This window comes from Bombus terrestris, chromosome 5 (assembly GCF_910591885.1).
Source record: "Bombus terrestris chromosome 5, iyBomTerr1.2, whole genome shotgun sequence".
NCBI lineage: Eukaryota > Metazoa > Arthropoda > Insecta > Hymenoptera > Apidae > Bombus > Bombus terrestris.
This window is the reverse complement of record NC_063273.1, coordinates 6,482,049-6,502,498: the sequence shown is the minus strand read 5'-3', so window position 1 is coordinate 6,502,498 and position 20,450 is coordinate 6,482,049. Positions and strand designations below refer to the sequence as shown.

The 20,450-nt window shown below is 43.5% G+C and overlaps 1 protein-coding gene across 2 annotated transcripts in view; it reads left to right on the top strand.

Moving 5' to 3' along the window:
- Nucleotides 1-20,450, top strand: part of LOC100644013 (neprilysin-1) — a 74,222-nt gene that overhangs the window by 42,435 nt on the left and 11,337 nt on the right. The window contains exon 7 of one of the 2 annotated variants that reach the window (XM_020863259.2): nucleotides 6,274-6,369. The exons of the other annotated variant lie outside the window; for it this stretch is intronic. Coding sequence (XP_020718918.2) covers nucleotides 6,274-6,369 — 96 coding nt within the window. The remainder of the gene's footprint in view (nucleotides 1-6,273; nucleotides 6,370-20,450) is intronic. 2 annotated transcript variants of the gene reach the window in all.

Here is a 20,450-nt window from a genome sequence, read left to right as displayed (position 1 = left end):
ACGATGGCAGTTCGATCCTGTGCTACGTGTATCGAGCCGCGTTCCAAGGCGGAGAACGTGCCAGGCATTAATTATTCGGCCGGTTCTTTCAACTGTTTCCCATCGTCATCACGTCTTGCGCGATGATCGTGTTCGGTAAACTGGTAGGTCCCTTCCGGCAACTTCCGTCGAGTGCTACGAAACCAGAATTTATCGGTCGGCGTACTCGTCGAGGATATTCGTGGAAGAAAGGCTATAGAAAAGACGTTGAAAAAAGATCTCGAGAAAGAAACGCGTCGACCGTAAGTTCTCGTTTTGTCGCGTGGAAAATCTTCCTCCGAGTCTATCCCCTTGAAGACAGACCCGAGTACAGCGAGCCAACGAAAAGCGCGCGAGGTTCGAAGACGAGTCACGAAGAAAGCAGGCGCCGGCCAATTTGACGAGAAAATTTTCGTCAACGGCGGAGGTTTGGCCGGAATCGGATTACCCCATGAATTTTGGATGCTAATTACAAGGCCTGAGGAAATTACAACGGCGAGGCTCATTGGACCAGAAGAGGGACGACCCTTTTCAGATTAAAGAGAACTGGTTGATCGGCAGCCCGATGTGATTAAGTTTCTCGTTAAAGTTTAGCGATACCGATCTCGCCCTTCGCATTGTTTCCTGTAACTTTGACTTATGCCAGAACTGCAGATTCCCCCGCTTAATTGTTGCAAAGAATCTTTCAGAAAACAAGTGCTTGCTTTTTATAAAAGGTGAAGTGTAAGTACGAGTGGCACGGATGAAGAGAATATTGCGGGAAACGGTGTCCGTGCACGAGGAGTCGAAGGCTCGAGACGCTTCGAGTGCGTCTCTCGATGCTCCTTCGCTGAGTCGAGGGTTTTCGAGTAGTTTTCAGCTGTTCACCGTCTTAAACAAGATCGTGATGTTCGATCGACGAGTCTTTCTTACTCGTTCTCTCTCGAAAACCCTCTGTCGATTCTCTATTTTTCTGGGAAATAGAGAAAAGCCTAAAAGCAGCAGACCATAAGCGCAGATTCGTCGTTTTGTCGCTCGTAGGGAAGAAGCTTCTCTCGTCGAATTTCCGTTCTGGTTAACGCTCTTTCAAAGAACGTCATATCCATTCTTAGTCGGACAAAACGCGCGCACAGGGAATTAATTACGGAATGATAAATTAAAGCACGGTGGCGTATTAACCGCCAGATAATTTCCGCGGCTGACAGGACTTTTTTAATAAAAGCCTAGGGAGACGTTGAAAAAGGGGCGTTCGGACATTCGCTGGAAGCTTGGCACGCTGCATAAAACGGTGCATCGGGGCGCAGCTCCCGCTGGATGTTCCCATCTCAACGCGTCGACTCTTTTGTCTGACGAACCTACTTGTGATTGTGATAAGAGCTTAAGGCTGAGAGGATTTTAATACTTAACCTCGACGTGAAAGGGTACCAGCCCTGCTGATACTTAACTTGTCTGTTAGTAGACCGGTTGCAGAGAAAATGGCTGACGGACACACCGACGAAAAAAATCAACCCAAGACTCTGACATTCTTCTCTTTCTCGCGCTTTCGTTGGTGCGAGTTTGTGGTATCGAGTTCGGTTTCACCGGTGTCTTGTTTCGTACAATTCTGTCGTACACTGGCTCGCAAGAGTATCTGAACATTTATCACAAACAATTTTTATATACACACGCGTAGATTACACAAGCACGTGCTAAACAAAATTGTAACAAAACACGACTGTGACGATTATTTTGGTCCAATTCGAAAGCCACGTGTAAGCTCCAAGATATTTATCGGAAATATATAAAAGTTGCTTTTACTGCAAACATATTCCATTGGGTTTACCTTTATGCTAATAATAGTAGGAAGTGTGCCAAGTTTTTCCACTAATCTTTGGCGATTTACAATGAAATAGTTCGAAATATGAGCATGGTATTACGTAGATTCAGCACGGAGAATGAAACGAAATCGACTTGTAATTAACTTCTCACGGTGATAGAGTTTGTCCCGTCTATGCGAGTCCTTGTTACGCTTACACCTGTATCGCTAAGATTATCCTTGTCGTATGAACACAGGCTGGAAGCACGAGTTCGATAATGTTGGAGCCACGAATTCAATATCGGCGTCGTTTCGGTCGGTAAGGAGCCAGCAGCACGTTGAATTTCAATCAAACGCTACGGCTCGTGACGAGCTCGTTGCGGATGAATAATGGCTCGATTCTTGATCGACGCGGCAAATGTAGCATATTTGCAGATCGATGCTCGATCGATGCATTTCCTCTATCTTTTACAAGATCGGTCGAAATATCTTGGAACAGCTCTCTTCCGAAGGAAGAAGAAAAATCCTCGTTGAATTTGTACATTTCGGTCTTGCTCTTTCTCTTAAACAAAGCTTTCAAATAAAACCAATTTCTATCGTATAAGACGAATCTTTCCATATTTTGTTCAAACTTGAGATACCTTTGAATGTTAAAAAAGTAGAAAATGTGAGAAAGTAGAATTGCACGTCGAAGGCTACCGGAAGAAGGTAGCAGTGTTAGGATCGAGCTCGAACGTAGGTTCAGAAATTTCCAACAGATTATCTATAATTCTGTCAATGTCCCGCGGTGCGCGAACGAAGCGAGCGCGATACGAGAGGCGATAAGCTGTGGCTGGAAAAATAACATAAATCGCGGAGCAAAGAGAGCAATGGGTGCGGAAACTCGGCCAGAATCGGGAAGCCGGAAGGCTGGAAACGAAGAGGAAGTCGGCCGGGGTTCGTGTAGCTCCGTTAGCTGGATGCCAGATACGCGGACTACGCTAGACGCGGCTGCTAGGGCAGACAGAAGAGTAGGACAGACTGGAGCCAGGAATTTCAACCGGCGAGGTGTACGTCGAAATAGTCGGAGCTGGTTGGCCGACCGCCAAAGTCCTCGGCTCACATCGAACAACTATCTTCCTAATTTTCCATCTTCCCCGCACAGCTTGACCTTCCGATCCGGCGCCTTCTGCATCACCGCCCATCGTTTCTTCTCTCTCCATATTATTTGCTTATCATCGCGAGTTTCAAAATCGTCGGTTTTCAACGATTTGAGCGACAACGTTTGAAAATTCACGAAAAGATCGCTTGGATGGACGATTGGCAATTGGAGATTACTCGTCAAAGTATCGTCTTGTTCGTACTTTATTTCGTAAGAAAAGTTTCCTGCGCAAGATTCTAAGTAGCCCGCGAAGATGTCTGAGCGCTCGTAGCAGTCTTTTGTGAATACATCACGCGTGTCATTGAAACATTTTTCAATCTTATTAGCATGGTTATGAACGTCGACTGAAATTACTGAAATTTCTATATACATTTCCAGAGTGCGTTCTGATCTTACCAATCTAATCGCGACAGTCGTATCTCGTTACGGTGATACTGAAACTACAAAGTGTTTTGTACGTGCAACACGTACAATACGTGGATAAAGGTTTTCTGTGATAAAAGTGCAAATATTTTCGCGAACCATTGTAACTCGAACATCAGTAAAAATATGCTTTTTCCAATTTTGTTTGACCATTTTTGATGCTGTTCGTCGATTCTGTTTGGTCGAAGTCGCGGGAATTAACGAGTACTCGGAAGAGGCGTATAAAAGGTAAATTATAAAACGACAGATCGGGGAACAATTGTTTCGCCGTTTCTAATCGTTTTTTAATACGCCAATAACCGGATAAAGGTTATGCGTGTAGAGGGAAATTGCATATGCGATTAATTGCTTTAAACAAACAAACGATACACCGCGTGTATCAGGAAGCGAGGAGAATTTTAATCGCGCGACTGTTCCTGTTTCGATTGTAGCCATTTCAGAGGGCAAATTACATCGATGTGCCGCGTCGCGTTTCGTGCGGACGTTCCATTTCGTAACGAGCAAGAGTATCGTTTCATTATGCTAACGAAATATCGATTATGATAATGCACGGAGTCCGATTCGACTGTGTAGAATTACTGTTACGATGAGCATGATACGCGACTGGCCTTGTCGCAGTCGCTGTTAACGTGTTTGCCCTAAACATTTTCATATCCAGATTATGCGATCGGTAAGTGAAACCGGTTCTAAGTGAAAAATATTACGATTCCATCGACGACAGCGCGAATCGTAATAAATTCAATTTTTGGCACCGTGACTATCTCGTTTGTATTATACTACGAGTTAAAGTTATTTGAGCCGAGTTAATCGGTTTACCTGGCGTCTAATTGAAGAAATTCGCTTATCAATCATTATTAAGCGAGCTACGTCCGAAAATTGAATATCCAGGCTGACAATTAGAAACGATACCTTTTGCTCGTTTTATTTATTTACGTTTTAAAGCGTTCTACCGCGTGCAAGATCATGTATTATCCATAAAGATGGTACCTGCGAACGATCTATCGTGTTCCTAGCGGTGCCATTAAAACACCTCGTTAGTAACTATTTCCTGCACTGTCACTGATTTACCGGCTCGATCTCCATGATTAATGGAACGTTCGTGTTGCGGTCGACGTATTTCATCCGCGTTACGAATCATTAACAAAATCGATTAATTGATACCGCGATTATATCGTTCGAGCCTTGTTGTTTTACGCTTCTTATCCGATCGAGGGAGACAAACTTCTTTGTCTCGTCTCTTTAACACTTTGACTGCCACGTTGGTCGTTGGCGACCGCAGCGCTTGAACTTCTTACAATTGTAAAAATTGAATGAAAATTGACAGTTAGGGTGTTTTGAATATAACCGATAAATAGAAGGTACTTTGAAATAAAAAGTGCCTCATTGAACAATTAAACATTTTTATTAGAACATCAATAAAAAAAAAAAGAGAACAAATGTTGCATCTAACGATGCACTGTGTTAAAACACTTTAAACATAAGTGTGGGTCATCAATACAATCTGGACAATAGGTGGTCACCTTTTTGGTCCGATTCTTAGCAATATTCGATCTTGTTTAATATTTTTTTATAGCATTCTCTGCAAAATTTTCGTGCCAGGTACGCTTGCCCTTCTTTCTTCTGCATTTCGTGTCGCACAGTCAGAAGTGTGCACATACTATACTACTATACCAGGTTGTCCCAAAAGTTTCTTTCTTTTTATACGGAATTAGTGGATGCATAACATGTTTTGTTTTATATTATTTTATTGAATTATGTATGATCCATTTGGGAATAATAAAACAAAGTGGGTCATATACAATTCAATAAAATAATATAAAAGGAAAAATTCTGTGCATCTATCATTTCCTCATATAACGAAAGGAACTTTTCGGACAACCTAGTATGTAGAATGAGCAAATATTGTTTACCAATATCTTCTACACGTTTCAACGATATATTTTGGACGTTTTGCATATGAGAAAACAACGAATGCGAGTGGTTTGTTGAAATAAACGAAGCTTCGTTATAATATGTCGCTATCAACTGTTACCAAGGTGCCACAGTGGTCACCCGTGACCATCAATAAGATAAACGGTCCATTGGGAAAGAATGTTGTCTTACGTCATCAGTTTATTATTATTTTGCCATTATATGCTTTGAATAATAAAAATACTCCCGTGGTGTCCTGAGCGAAGCAGTCAAAGTGTTTAATACACGTTGGCGTGTACACGCCGCTGTCTATAATTGCTTTCACACGAATCCTCTGTTTCGAAGATATTGCGAATCAGCGCATTAAATAAAAGATAAATAAAGAAACGAACGAATCGATAAGCTTGAGACAGGAATCAAGAAAGAGTTGTCAAAGCATTCTGCTGTCGGATGTTTGCGCAATTTCAACCAATAAAAACGTCCGTGTCTCTCTGTTAAACTGGGAAGTGCACGATAAAAGGGTGAAATTAACTGAGCTAATTTTTGCCAGGCAATTAAGCGCTGCAGCCGTGGCGTTGAAACGGCAACGACGCGTAACCCCGCGCAATGCGAAATCCGTTCCATTTTAAGAGGTTCGAGTTTAAAGCGTTTAGTGTTTCTCACCGCGTGTAAATAGTGGAGAGAAAAGCGATACGAGAAAAACAACTGCCGAGGCTTCATTGCCGCCGATTCGTTGAGCGTTTACGCCTTTTAGCGCGACTCTGCGTGAATTTTCCACCGTCGATTCCGCTGCAACGTATTCCTAGCACGAAGTCGAACGTCGGATCGTTTAAACGAAAGGAAATATTTGTTCTGGAAACAAATTGGCCAGGAATATCGCGATTAATTTAACGCGCCACGTTTACGTTTCCTCCCGTTATGGACTCGATGTATCATGGAAGATAGTTTTAGTAACCACTAGCGTAGATAATCGACGATTAGCTGAATCTACTGTGTCGTGTCACAGGAAGAACGATTACGATGGGCCAAGGCGTACTCGATGATGGAGAAGCAGCGAAAGAGGGCGGTCCACGAGGAAAGCCGAGCTTACACCATGATCAAGGTACGTGAGTAATTGTATCTTGACAGCCGAGCAAATTTCCTTCGCTACGCCAATCTTTACACGCGAACCTACGGAACATATGACGTTTCGTCAAATAAAATACCGATGCGTTTCAGTCGACGGCATGGAAAAAATATTTCCTCGAAACTTGACAGCAAAATGATGAAATAGGGTCTACCTCTGTAGGAAAGGACAGGTTTTTTCAAAATGTGCGCGAGTATTTCGCTCGCGTTTACGTTCGTATTTCGGTAGCCGTGCCACGCAACGTGGTAGCAATATATCACGCTATCAGTTTTGGCCGGACGATCGTGACGTGTTGTCTGCGTGCTCTACGACTTTCCCGAATTACTCGATAACAAGTTTGGCCACGGCATGACCATCGTAAATTCTCGCTGCTAATAAACGAAATCTCTGCCATTTTTCCTCGCGTTCTTCGTCTTTTTAATTCGATCCGCTTTTATATCTCGGTCGGCGAAGCATCGACCTTCCAACGTTTTAACGAAAATGTGGCCGGTTAGGTGCTCTCGGTCATTCGTTTTCCATCGTCTAAATTTACTCGCGATGGCGATTCGATCGCGGCGAGAGTAGAACGCAGCGAAACGTTACTAAACAAACGTTACGAATAAACGAGCTCGTGTACGATTCCAGCGTATACTGCGTTGTTGTTTCGATTTCCTTTATCGTGGGCTGCCAGTGAGCATATAGAGGCGGATAATTGCACCCCCCTACCCTTCTGAAATTGGGACGCAGCCGATCAATACGAATTAAACTCGCGCCAATGCGATCGAAATTATTATTAATTTCGTGCTACCCGGATTCCAGCTCTCGTCTTCGAGAACCATGGCCAGGCACTTGGAACCCCTCTCGAATATCAATTAATATGTTGGGAACTGGTTCTAGTTTGCCCGGGGGTAGGAGTAGAGCAATCGAGCGTTTCGCTACGATGACTGATCGACCGGTCTTGCGGTTTCTCTGCTTCGATGTAATGGATGAGTACAAATTATGGTTGCATTCGGAAGACTGACGTATTGGTCGAGTTTCCTGAAACGTATTTAGTTCAACGAAACCGTTGTTCCGCTGTTCTACCTATCGATGCTTCTTGCATTACGAAAAAATTAATCGAATCGTCCCATTTGCTAAGGGCTAGCACATAATACGCGTCGATTTATATTCGTTGGTAACTTGAATGACGAATCTCAATCGACATTTTTACGTGTCGATCTTTGTATTTGTTGCAGAATTGTTTAGAATTGATTAGAAAATTGTCTGTACTACTGTGCTGTACGATATAGCAATAAGATTGGGAAATGTAAAAAGGAGAAGACGAACCAACATTCTTGGCAATACGTAACTCGTCTTACACGTAACCTTGCAATGCTCGAGACCGACGCTCAACGGAGTTTACAAAACCTGACCGAGGATGCAGATTTTTCTCATTTTCCGTGGAATGTAAATGCGTGGCGAAGAAACCTGCGACTCAGACGTCAGGTACACGTGACCCACTTGTCAATGCTGTCGAAATCTCAATCTCGATATTAACCGCTGATCGCCGTGCCGATCCGATCCAGAAGTATTCGCGGTATGGTATGCGGCCTGGCATGATCGATCGAACGTCGGGAACCTAATTAGGTTGGCTGTACCGTCGTATAAATCCAGCCTAGTCGAGTACTCCGTTATATCGTGCTATTTAAACGCGAACTTACATAAAAGAAATAAAAAGAAAGAAAATCATCGGATCGAAACGCGATATCCAACGCTGCGAAACGATATCTGTTGCGTGGAATCGTTTCGCCGGTTTCATTGATCGCGAGAATATTCGCGAGAGTAGAAGCTTGAATTCATAAGCCCGGCAAGTGTTGATGGTGGATTATAAATGATTCGCGACAAAGCTCTGTCATGTCGTGCGAGTGGAGTCGCGAGGATTTGTAAGACGCTTGAGAACCGTGCAAGTACGTGTGCGCATATTTCAAGCGTTATGAGACGTACATACGTGATCATTGTATGTGTGTGTGTGTGTATATACAGTGTACGTAGACGGGGATGGGATCTCTCGAGGGTGAATAGTGCGTGACGAGCGAAAATCCAAAGGGAGAGTTGAAAGTAAGGGTTCCGAGAGGAAACGCTATGCTGTATCCTGGTGGCTGTTGGAAAGCAGTGGATGAATAGGTGGTGAAAAATATTCATTGATAGTATATTCGCTACTGGCTTTTGCAAATAGCGAACAGTGAAGATCTCTGAAATGATTTGGTCGACACGAACGTGGCATAAGTGTTAGAAATCTTAAAAAACGAGCACTGGTAAACACAAGGGCGTAAGATTTATTCGTAGAACTTGGAGCGATTAATTGTCTTTGGCGAGACGAACCGCTGTACCGAAAGGGAATTTAGAAATTCGAAACAAGTTTGCCCGCATGGAAAAAGCAGCCGTCTGTACGAGCGCCGACCCGATAACGAAATCGCTTCTCGGCCAAAGATAAACTGCATCGAAGTTTTCGCCTGGAGCAGTTACGTTTACCGAGCTGCTTTTTTCCTGCCAAAGACAACCCCTTCCTCTAGTTGCAGACGAACTTCCGTTCGATCGACGTTACTGAAAATAGTTTTCAGGCGGATTCGTAAGCGCAACAGGAACGAACGCTGTATCAGGATCAGATTACGTTTGGAAACTTCAAACTTCGCGTGTTATCTATCCCGAGGTAACGATTGTTTCGGTGAAACAGAGTTACCGTGCTAATGGAACGAGAGAGGAAGAAATCGAGGAGAAATTGGAAAGACGAAACGATCTGTTCTACTTCGGTTTATCGGAACGAGCGCGACTAAATTCGGAAACTTGCGTCCGGATGCTTTTCGAATAAATCCAAAGGAACTGCTTCGATATGTTGATGGGGCGCGGATTTCATCCAAATCATCGTGTTAGCCTGTTAGTGGAAAAATATATTCGTCAAAGCGTCATTTACGAAGGCCGCGTCATTCGGAACGTTTCATCGTTATGCAAGCGATCGCGCAGTACGTCATAGGAATTTTCATGCGGCAGGTGTAATCGAATTTGGTAGAAAATTCCGCGAGCATCGATCGAGTGGGCGTCAAAATTTGCAGCATCCTCTCGCGCCTGCAATAATTCGCTTCGTTATAGCGTTATTTGGCATTATGCCTTGGCATAGGTTTCACGGTATCCGAACTCGAACACCACCGGAAGCGATCTTAGCAAATCACTCGTAGTATTACGGTTCCACCACCGGAATTAATTCTAAGCTAAGTGTGTTGTATCGCGAGACAGTTATGGTGCACCGCGGTGAACTATGCGCGTAATTCGTGCCAACTTCTTCGTCGAACTTGGCCAGTAAAGTGACTCGCTGATAACGTCGAATTCTCGAACGGTACTCGAAGCGCATTAGGGGCAACCATCTTTATCGAAACGACTCATGAATGTACTGTAAGCTGACTCGATTTCAAATTGTTGACCGAAAGTTCAACGACGTCTTTTGCTTGGCGAGCGCCAAACAGACTTTCCCAGAAACTAGGGTCCATGAATCATCCGCGAGATGTACCCTACTTATCTCAACGAAGCACAAAGTTCAACAAAACGGCTGGACGCGATATCGGGTGTAGAACTAACCCTCTTGTTTGCCAGTAAAATATACAGCAAGGTCGTTCCGCATCAAATACCTTAGGTATATTTATCCCGTTACAGCGTTTTGTCCAATGTCAGGCTTTCATGAATTATACTGAACTGGCAATTTCTAAGGAAACGTAAGACCTACAGAGACAGGCGAATAAATGTATCCATCGTCTCGTCACGCTCCAGGCTGCCGAAACTTTCCTCCAAGACGATTTGTCGTATACCTTTCCCCCTAGGTTGACGCTGCTACAAAAATTCGAATGTCCCACAGGGAAATGCCGAAGAACCGTGAACCCTCTATTGAAATCGCATTTGATACACGGAACTCCGTACGGAGGAGAGTTGGTCCGACGAAGAACGGGAAACTGACACGAGAAGGGAAAGGGGGCGAGCAACTCGGCTGGAAAGTTCTTAGTTCCACAACAACGAGATCTCGCTCTGCATTTTGTCCTAATTCACTCGCTTGTTTCCATCCTTCCGGGAAAGCGACTATAAATCAGTGCTGGGAACACGACGCGACGACGTCAAGATAAATTTCAATTTCTCCGTTCGAAAAATTCCCCGTCTCTCGTAAATCGATCGGAATTTCCTTCCAGAAGTACCGAACTGGCGAACATTGAAATTTGTGTTGTTTGAATGTAGGATACGACATCGATTTGGTTAGTTAAGACAAATCGTGATTCCAGTTGTCTTGTTTTGGACTCTGACGATTCTATTCGAACGTTTGATTTCGGTCAGTTAACCGTGTCGCGAGAAAAGAGCAGTTGAAATTGCGACCACTTAGAAGCCCGTATTTAGGAGACTGCAGTAATGTACGTTCCATTGACGTCGATAGCGACCAAAGAAATAAAAATCCTTTCGCGATCGTACGTTTCCACTGAGTGTAGATTTTATAGTTCCATATACGAGCGTGTGCGTTCCCATTTCTTTTTGACTCCTGGAATAGTTATACACGCGAGATTATACTTAATGCCGCCAGCGAAAGCTATCCTTGTCGTTTCACGATCGGTTTACGTTTGTATGGATGTCAGATGGAGGAAGAATGTTTCTGAAAATTCCTGTAATGGAATGTAAAAATGCAATTGACCACGTTCTATCGTGTTTTAGTCAGACTTTACAATTCCTTTGGTTGCACCGATAGCACTTCAACTTGTTACGTTTATTCGCAATTCTTTTCCGTCTTTTTTTTTTTCTTTTTTAATATCATATCGGTATCTCGTAATTTGCAGTAGGTAAAAGTTGCTGCTTGCCACTATTACCCGACTCTCAATTAGAGCTTGTAATATTCGCACGTCATATTTTTCAATTTCACTCGTTATCACAGCCGAGCTTGCGATCTGTCACCATCCTTTAATTAGAACTTGCAAATTTTTACTCCTCATGGTTTTCAACATCCGTGTCGTTTAATAACGAAAAATCTGAGCTCACGAGTTTCTACGATTTTATTGCTCCGAGGCAAACTTAAAATTAACGCACGCAAATTAACTGCACTCAGTTTGTACAAAGAGAAGCCAAATATTTCTCGGTAAGCTCGGATCGTGTAACATGCAGATTCGCCGATGCTGGGAGAAAATTTTACTGGCAACCTGATTCCCGGGAGATGATCGGCCGTACAAATTCGCGCAAGAGTTATTGCGCTGTCCGGAAAAATATATCGTAATAAAACACACGGTACGGCAGCTTTCATACGAACAGGTTGGCGCGGTGTAACGCGTTCAGATATATGTCTTTTGTATAGAATGAAGCTGAGCCCCGTGTCTTTAATTCAGGACGCGCCATACCGCAGAAATACGATCGTCCCAGTCTCGCGCATCAATGCACTAAATCATAGCTTTAAAAAATTGCACTTCTTTCGAAGGGTGCATAACTTCATGCCGATTTATACTTCGTTACATCGATCCTGTCGAGCTTTAGCTCCCACTCTGTTTCCTAAATCATCACGCGTTTCTCTCTGTCAAACTTATTTTATGCAGGACAACAACGGCAATTTACGACATATACTAATCAAGTTTGCAAATTTATCGAGGACGAAACGCCGTATCAAATAATTCAACTCTACATTTTCCATTTATTTTCTCGCGTAAAATCATTCTCTTTGTTAATCGTATTTTTCACCGGTCGTCAAGAAATCTTTGCGTAATCGGATATTTTGAGTCGCCTTGTCCTGGAACCATCGACGCGACAACGTTCACGCGTTCCTTACTGGGAGGATATAGCGTCTAGAGGCGCACCGGAGTGTGCCAGATATCCTGTTCGAATTGCTGGTGCGCGATGCGACGATGCTTTAGAAATAACTACAGTATCATCTTCTCTGCAGGACATCGACGACGAAGAAATCGGACAGTCAGAAAAGATGCAAACCAGACACGGAGGACCGGCTCTCGTAATCTGCAGCGAGAGAACAGAGACTTTTCCGACTGTATTAGCAGGGTGCTGCATTTCCATGAAGTTAGTCGAGTAAAAATGAAGGAAACGCGCGTTCCATGATTACAGGCGAAGGCGAGAAAGAGAGAAGGTGGAACGATCTGCGAGATTGCGAGACTGCAATCCAAGGGAGGTCTTCCGCTCGATTTCGCAATATGAATCAGTAAATGAAGAGCGGCGCGCATGGAACGGGAAAGCCTACACGAGGACGGCAAACAATCTCATAGAGAATCCGATGCGAACAGAGTGAAAAGAACAAGGGAAAGGGAGCAAGGTCGATAAGCTCGAATCGATGAAAATTCGAGAGAAGATCAATTTTTTTGGAAATCGTCGTGACAAAGCGCAGATAACGCGTGTCCCGTCTACCGCGTCGCGTTAGTCGTTGACCGTTTCCACTTTGGCTGTCTTCGACACGTTCTCGTTCCACCGTGTTCCTACGAATATTCTTCCAGGAATGAAGCAACGCAATTTCCATTTTATCGCTTATTCCCGTTTCCTCATTTTAACACTCTTTCGTCCAAGAACTATAGAAGACTAGAGATCATAACGAGCATCTTATTGATCTTTTAATTTTGATGCCATGATTTTCACTTAAGAAGCGACGTGGTTGAAGAGTCTACGACGATAAGGGGTCGTTCAACTTTGGAACGTTGTATTTTTAACGATGCCAACGCGACGATGCTTGTAACGGTAGTTTTCAGTTAATTAATTTGATGGAAGTTTTAAATAGATCGCGACGGAGTTGGTTGGCCGAGGAATTTGCACGCGACCGGATCGAGGATGCGTGGAAATCAATCAATGCGACTCATGAAAATCGAACGACATCCTCCGGAGAAACGTATCCACCGTCGCGCGGGTGAAACTGTCGAATTTAATTTGCGTAATTGATTCATCCGGCGACGTTGGCCGACAAATGGCGCGCGCTGAGGAACAAACGTAGCGCAGCTCGTGACGCGAGTTTCCCTCGAAAATGCAACACGAACGGAACAGTACACGGCAAAACAAATTTAACTCTCGGCCTAGTTCAGTCGGCGGACGAGATAAATTCTTTCTTTTCTGCAACTGCAATTAAACAAGGACCGAAAGTGGTAACGAAATTGCGAATTCAGCGGCCGCGCAAATGAAGTGGGGGCTGGCCAGAACTGCTCGTTAGATACTTAAAAAGATGTTTCTCTTTCAGTACGCTCGAGCAGCTTGTTTCGGAAAATATACTCGAAGGAAAGAAAACCAACATGGGAAAATTATAACGCGGAAACAGGTAGCTTTAATTAACTAGCGACAGGTGCCTTCAACGTGAACTGGAAATTAGCAGCACGAACAATACGCGAACTGTCTAATTCATCTTAATACAATTTATAACGTTCATCTATTCAGGCTATTGTTTGAGCAAGTACCGTTTTTCAAAGAAACAACAGTCCTGTCGAGCTATTCATACGATAACACGCCATTGAACGATACTTTGCCATGTCGAAGTCGTTCGAACTCGAGTCAAATCCGTTCGAGGATCGTTCTCATTTTTCACGGTCTTTGATGACAAGCAGTTAGGGACATTAATCAGCCATTGAACCTGAATAGAAGCATCGAGAGTCTATATGTCGGCGTTAACAAACGATTATATCGTTTTTGCAATTTTCTATCGGTTCTGGTCGAATTTTTCAGCAGTGACAAGCATCCCAGCGTCCTTTGTTCCCACGAATCGGTAAATTTCGTGAAAGTACATCGTTTGAAGCAGCATCGACGCCAGACAAGCAACGTCGCGATCCAGTGAAATTTCCTCGAGATAGCAATAAAGAGGTCCATCCATGGAATAAATAGTCTGACAGACTCGTTGGCTGGCCTATTTAGCTTCAGCTATCATGTACACGCGGCAAATCGCAGCTTTCCGTTGAAATTACGCCGATATCCTCTCGAACTATCCCCTCGAACTGGCCACTCGTACGAAATTCTCGAATGGAGATCAAACTCGGTGTACATTGCGAGTTCGGAAGTGAAGCAGTTGGCGAGCGTAGTTTTTTCTGTCATTTCTACCATTCGTCTTAATCTGTCGCTTTGAATCGAACAAGAAACGAGAAGATGGATGTTTAGGGATTGGAGCAGTAAGATACCCTTCGGTTGCTTTTGGAAAATTAATTTACTGATTCGGGATCGATTTCTAACCGAAAGAAAATACCCCAATCCATACCGATGTTTCCAGATCCTCGTAGATCTGATTGTAGGTTGTTCATTGTTTTCCTTAGCCCGTTGACAACACCACTTTTTTAATTTTCCGTGACATTCTCTGCGATATTTCTTCTCCGCGGTCTTTATTTTTCTTTCTTTCATCTTTATTTCCTAAACCACTTTTTCAATGCCGTATAATTTCGTAGGATACCGATGGTGGTTTCGGATGGATTGATGATTCTCAGGTGCGTGATTTATCATGGAAGAAGGGAGAGTTCAAGGGTCTGTTTTACTCTTCCCTCCATGTTTTATGCCTCTTGCTTATTTATATACCGAGAAAGCATTAGACCATTATTAATCTTGCGACGCTCGATAAAACATGTGCCTGCAGATATATTAATGAAATTATTATAACTTCTAATAGGTATCCTCAGGATTATTCGCATAAATGAGAAATGTCCGTTTCGTAAACGATTAAAAAATTGTATAAAGTGGTTCGTTTATTGATTAAACATAGACTATCTTTACGAGCACATATATTTCAGATACTTGGTTTACATTGTATGCACATCCTTCTCGTGGGTCTTAAATAATTTACGGATTTTATTGTGGCCCTTTATATAATTTACGATAACCGACCACTAAATTTCATCCATAAATATTAATACATACACACACACGTATACGTATACATAAGCACACTAAATCTGTTTGATTTAGATAGAGAATTCGATAAATCCAACAATTAACGCGTATAAATTTTGTATCGAGCTGGCCGGTTCGCAACGGAAGGAGGAAAGAAACACGAGAGATCGGCTGTTGGTTATATCACGAGGTCGAAACGCGCAGACGTAACCGGCAACGATATTTAGTGTCCTCGTTCTGGCCGCTCGTTTCATCGGGCGGAGAGATCGTTAATTCAGATACAAGGGTTCGATTAAATTTAATAAATGCCACGTTCGAATTCCGGTCAGAGTAGTGGCCATTGATATTAATTCGCACGATGAATATTAATATCGTTACGCTTTCTGACTTGGCGATATCGAGTCGTTCCCGGGGGTATTCTCGCGCCTGAATTTTCTCTTCAAAAATTGCACGTTATTCGAACAGCGATACCTCGCCAGGGACCTTCCGTTTTCCGAGGAAACACACCTCGCAATTTACGAGCAGATCGCAAGGTGGCCGAGAACTGAAAATTAATCTGCCAAGTTCTATTTTTTTGCCACCGAACGCGATAAATTTCGGCAACGTCCTCCGAGAGTAGATACGACTTCGTTATTTTCCCAGCGTATCTATATTTATTCGTATCATCTACCGTCGAATTGATTCACCGGACACAACGATTCAGTGGAATTAATCCATCGAACGCGACGACCAGTTTCCTCGATGCATCGACGTACGAACGTTACGGCGATTTTGATTAATGAAGCTTGGCGAGTTACGCGCGATTTCGTTTAATATCTGCCGGCGCGCGTGCCAGCTTTTAATGAAATTTCCCGCAAGCCAATGTTTACAGAACGACGAATTATCAGTAATTAAATGTGTCATGTATCGTGGAAATGCAAAATTCTTTCGGTAAGATATCTTTATCACTTCTGCAGTGGTTCAGTGAAACGACTGGTCCTCTGTAAACCTCGAGAATTAGTTTCTAGCCGATGATTTTGCTTCATTCTCGATCCAAGTTTTTAGAATCGATCGTTTCTAGACCAGTGTCTTGATTGTCAGGAGAAATCAAAAGAACATCGATCCGCAGTCAAAGTGGCTGAATATCCGGGCAAATGCACAGCGAGGTCGTGTCGCCTCGTTTGCTCTCGCAAACCACTGATATTCCACGGATTAAAAACATTCGTATCCGGTATGAATCTGCGTAAGCAGTTTTTCCCGGCGATTTATCGCGGTAAATATGACCGCGACTTTTCGACAAATCTCCACTTTACGAATGACACGGTTTCGCTCTACTGTCAGAAAACGAATGGAAAGTAAATGTTACGCGGCCGATGATGTTTGAACTGGGAAAATTGATAGAGGGACCAGAGACTCCGAGGGTGATATTAAACTCGTTAAACAATCTCACTGAAACAATTACTTTCGCGCGCGATCTTTTTCCCGCCAGTTATTGCCATACGCAAATGACAAAACGAGCAAACAGTATTAATACGAGTATTAATACGGGAGTATTAATACGATATATTGAGATATATATGATTTTATGTGCCAGACTAGGTTAGCTGCGTAGTAGTAATACTTGTATGTGAATATCAGTGTGTGGAATTATGTGTGTGCACGGCGTCTCGAAAACAAAGGAACGTAAACTGTTCAGTTAACAGCCTGATATGGAAGAATGTGAGACGCGTGCAAGTGTGTATCGATGAATATCTTTGAAATCGTTTATCAAATAAATATGTAACTATTCTAATATAAATTCTAAGTGTAAATGTAGTAGTCCTATACCATTATTTCGGCAATTAAGATTCAAAATTTTCAGCACGATAACACAGTAGTTCCATGCTCGTTTTGTGGAAAAGTGCGCGTGTTAATCTAAAGCGTAACAAATGCGTAGCAAATGATTGAACGTAATATGCGTCCTCGACTTTCACCTACGGGCGACTCGTATCTCGAAACGAAATTGACTCGTGAAAAGGACATTATGGTTGGTCCGTGTCAGCCTTTGCCGAGGCGGCTCTCTATTTTCCATCCTTCAAGGAGCATTAGAACATACAGAAGCACCATTCAGCACGATCCATCTTCAATTTATTTTCCAGCCATATCCGACCCGATGTCTGATTCCTCGCTTTCATCTCTGACACGTGTCCCACGATTACGTCACTTTAATTAACGCTGGAAATTCGACTAAATGCACCGTGACCGTTTGCATCATCACGAACGCGGGCGGCGACGTCATCCGCGTTCCTCTTTTGCACCGTTCTTCGTTTGGACCGTACGATTTCTTGCCGGACCCCGTTGCTTCTGGGAACGAGTAACATGGAAATCGAATTGAAATTTAAATTAATGACTTTGCCGGGCTCGTCGGTGGCCTCGTTGCTCTGCTTGTGGGACTCGATGCGACGTCGTGCTACATCTTTAATAATCTGCATGCGAAAAAGGCTTTTGTTCGAAGAATATCTCGTCTCGTACGGTGGAACAGTGAAAAGGACACGTATACATAGTAAGATTGGGTTATGCGACTCAACTAAGCTTCGATATTTTAAAATTCCAATAAAGAATAATTTTGATTAGTTTACTCGTACCAGCACTCCCGACGGAATGACAAAATTTCAATCGCGTCCTCTCGTTGGTTAAAAATATTCTTACGTCCCAGAAATTAATTACACCGGCCACTTTCATCAAGTTCCTTTTTTTGGCAATTGGACAGATGACGGCGAAGAGACACGGATCATTTTGCTTAATTTCTGAAACCGACGAGCAGCCATTCGTAACTGGTTTTGTTAGACTGGCCGGCAACGCGGATTTAATAAATTCGCGTTTCATCGTTTTATATTCCGACGCTTAATCTGCAGGCCGCGTTTTGCACGGTCTCCTGTGAAATAAAACGCCACGCGACGGTCGGACCTTTTTCACCGCGCTGCCCTGTCACCCTGAAAATACATATAAGTAGTTAAGCTCTAACCGGTGCAAATAAACCGCGACCGTTGGCCGGGAATTATCGGATTCACCTTATTAATTTACTCGAGCCCAGCAGCGTTAAAACGTTTATTAAAAGAATTGGACAACGCGTCTACTTAATTAACGCTTCCTTGTTCCACGAGTTATTACTATTTCCGTACCTGTTCTCGACATGCGCGTTGTAACGCGTAACATGCAAGGATACTAGTCAAGTAGAATAAATTTAAATAAATTTAGTCTGCAGAAACTAGAAAGAATTTAAATAAATTCAATTTCAAAACTAAGCGCGAATTTAATCTAAAACAACAGATTAGGTTTTCTTTGGAATTCCAGGTATTATCATTTTTTTAAATTATCTTTCGTTCTGTCGATTTGAGTGAAATTTTTACTAACGAAGAGAATCGAATCGTGGTTTTGTAAAAAAAAAAAAAAAAAAATTCACCGAGGCACGGAGCAGCCTGGGGCTGAATTTTCAAAATCCCTACGACGCTTTAGCGCGTGGTCGGGACAAAAAAATCTGGCCAGGTATCGAGACGAGTAATCGAATCCAGCTCATTAATTCGGCCCTGACCGCTTGGGTGTCGTTTCGATTTCGGCGTCGCTGTATCGAACTTTTTTTCCGAATATTCCCCAGGCAGAATCGCTGTCTCTGTATCGCTGCTATCCTTTTCTGTATCGCTACAGTCCATTTTCCTTTCTCCCTTGTTACTTTCTCTTTACGGTAGCTATAGCTAAGATACCAAACTACCAAGTTCTGCCACACCAATCCTCAGAAACTTTATTAAATTTAGCAAAGGTAAAAATTCTTTAGAAAATTCTTTCCGTAAAATTCCCCCCCGACGAAGAAAACGACCGATCTTCCAATGGTTCCAGAATATCTAACGCCAATTTCCCATAATTGGGACGTTCCTGCTTTCTGTTAGATGAATTTTTCCTTCGGGTAGCCTCGGCTTCTCCGTTTCATCCACCGGTTTTCGGCTTGGTTCTTCGCCGGAATCCCCCGCCGCGCATTCAATTCCGCCGTTCGTTCCGCGCGAATAAAACACGAACCAACGGATATTGCTTTAGTTACCATACCATTCGCTGGCTCTGCTTGGCTGACGAGCTTCTTCGCCGTGACTTCATTTATTTACCGAAGGAGGAACACAGCGAATAGGGAACGATCGTTGGAGAACACTCGAGGACAGACGGAGTTGGGTGAGAATCTCGCCCCATCGAACCCACGTCCACGGAATCAATGGCTCGATCCCGTGGAAACTTGGAGAAATTGGGTCGCGTTATTTTTGTGGGGCGCAGGGGTGAAAAGTGGGCACGCCGACCGAACAAGCTGAAGAGTCGGAGAGAGAGAGGGAGGAAAAGCAGAGGGTGGATCGCACGTGATGACACACTGTCGCGAAAGGAAATGGAAGCCGCAGCTTTGTGCCACGCTAACGACTTCGATAACGATGCCCATCGACTTCACGGTGTTCCTTTTAATTCGTCGAACCGGTAATAATAACGGGACTTGTACAGTCCGTGAACTGTTCATAAAGGATTTCAAGCAATCAACTTGGTCTTGTTCTCCGATCTGATGCTACTCGCCAGCGTCGATGAGAATTCAAGTAGTTCTTCGTCTCAATGAGAAGAACGTTAATGGAGAACTTGCTAAAATATCGGAAATAGAGAAACGATAGAACGTAGAGGATCTAATAATTCTACGGTGAAATCTACGCTCTTGCAGTCGACCGACGATTCAAATGGAAATTATTTCTCTCTAAACGCGTGTCTTGAATACGTGTAAAATTTAGGTATCGTGTATGGAGATCATGGAGACGTCCAAAGAGAATTCCAAGAAATCGCGGTCTATTAAATACACCTCTTCTCTGAGACCATCTCGACGAAAGTGTCGACGATGGCGAGAATGGCCCGACGAAAGCTACCGGAAGACATTTCGGCGAGCGCTGTTCCAGTTCTCGGGGGAACGCGTGAAACTTTGCTCGCCGGGGGAGAAGAAGGAAATGAAGCAGGAAAAAAGAAGCTGTTCGATAGTCGTACCATTATGCTACATACATGGACATTCGGAGAAGTACAACCGGCGCCGGGGCGAATCGCGGCGCACGGGCTGTAACCTTCCTCGAGCGGAAAAATTCCGACGAAATGCGTGCCAAAGATAGAACCAGCAGCCATCCTCGGTCTTGAATGGCCCTATCAACGTGAGCTTCGATCAATTTCTCTTTTTTCGTCCCGTTGACGCGTTCCCTCCGATAGCAGAGTCGCGC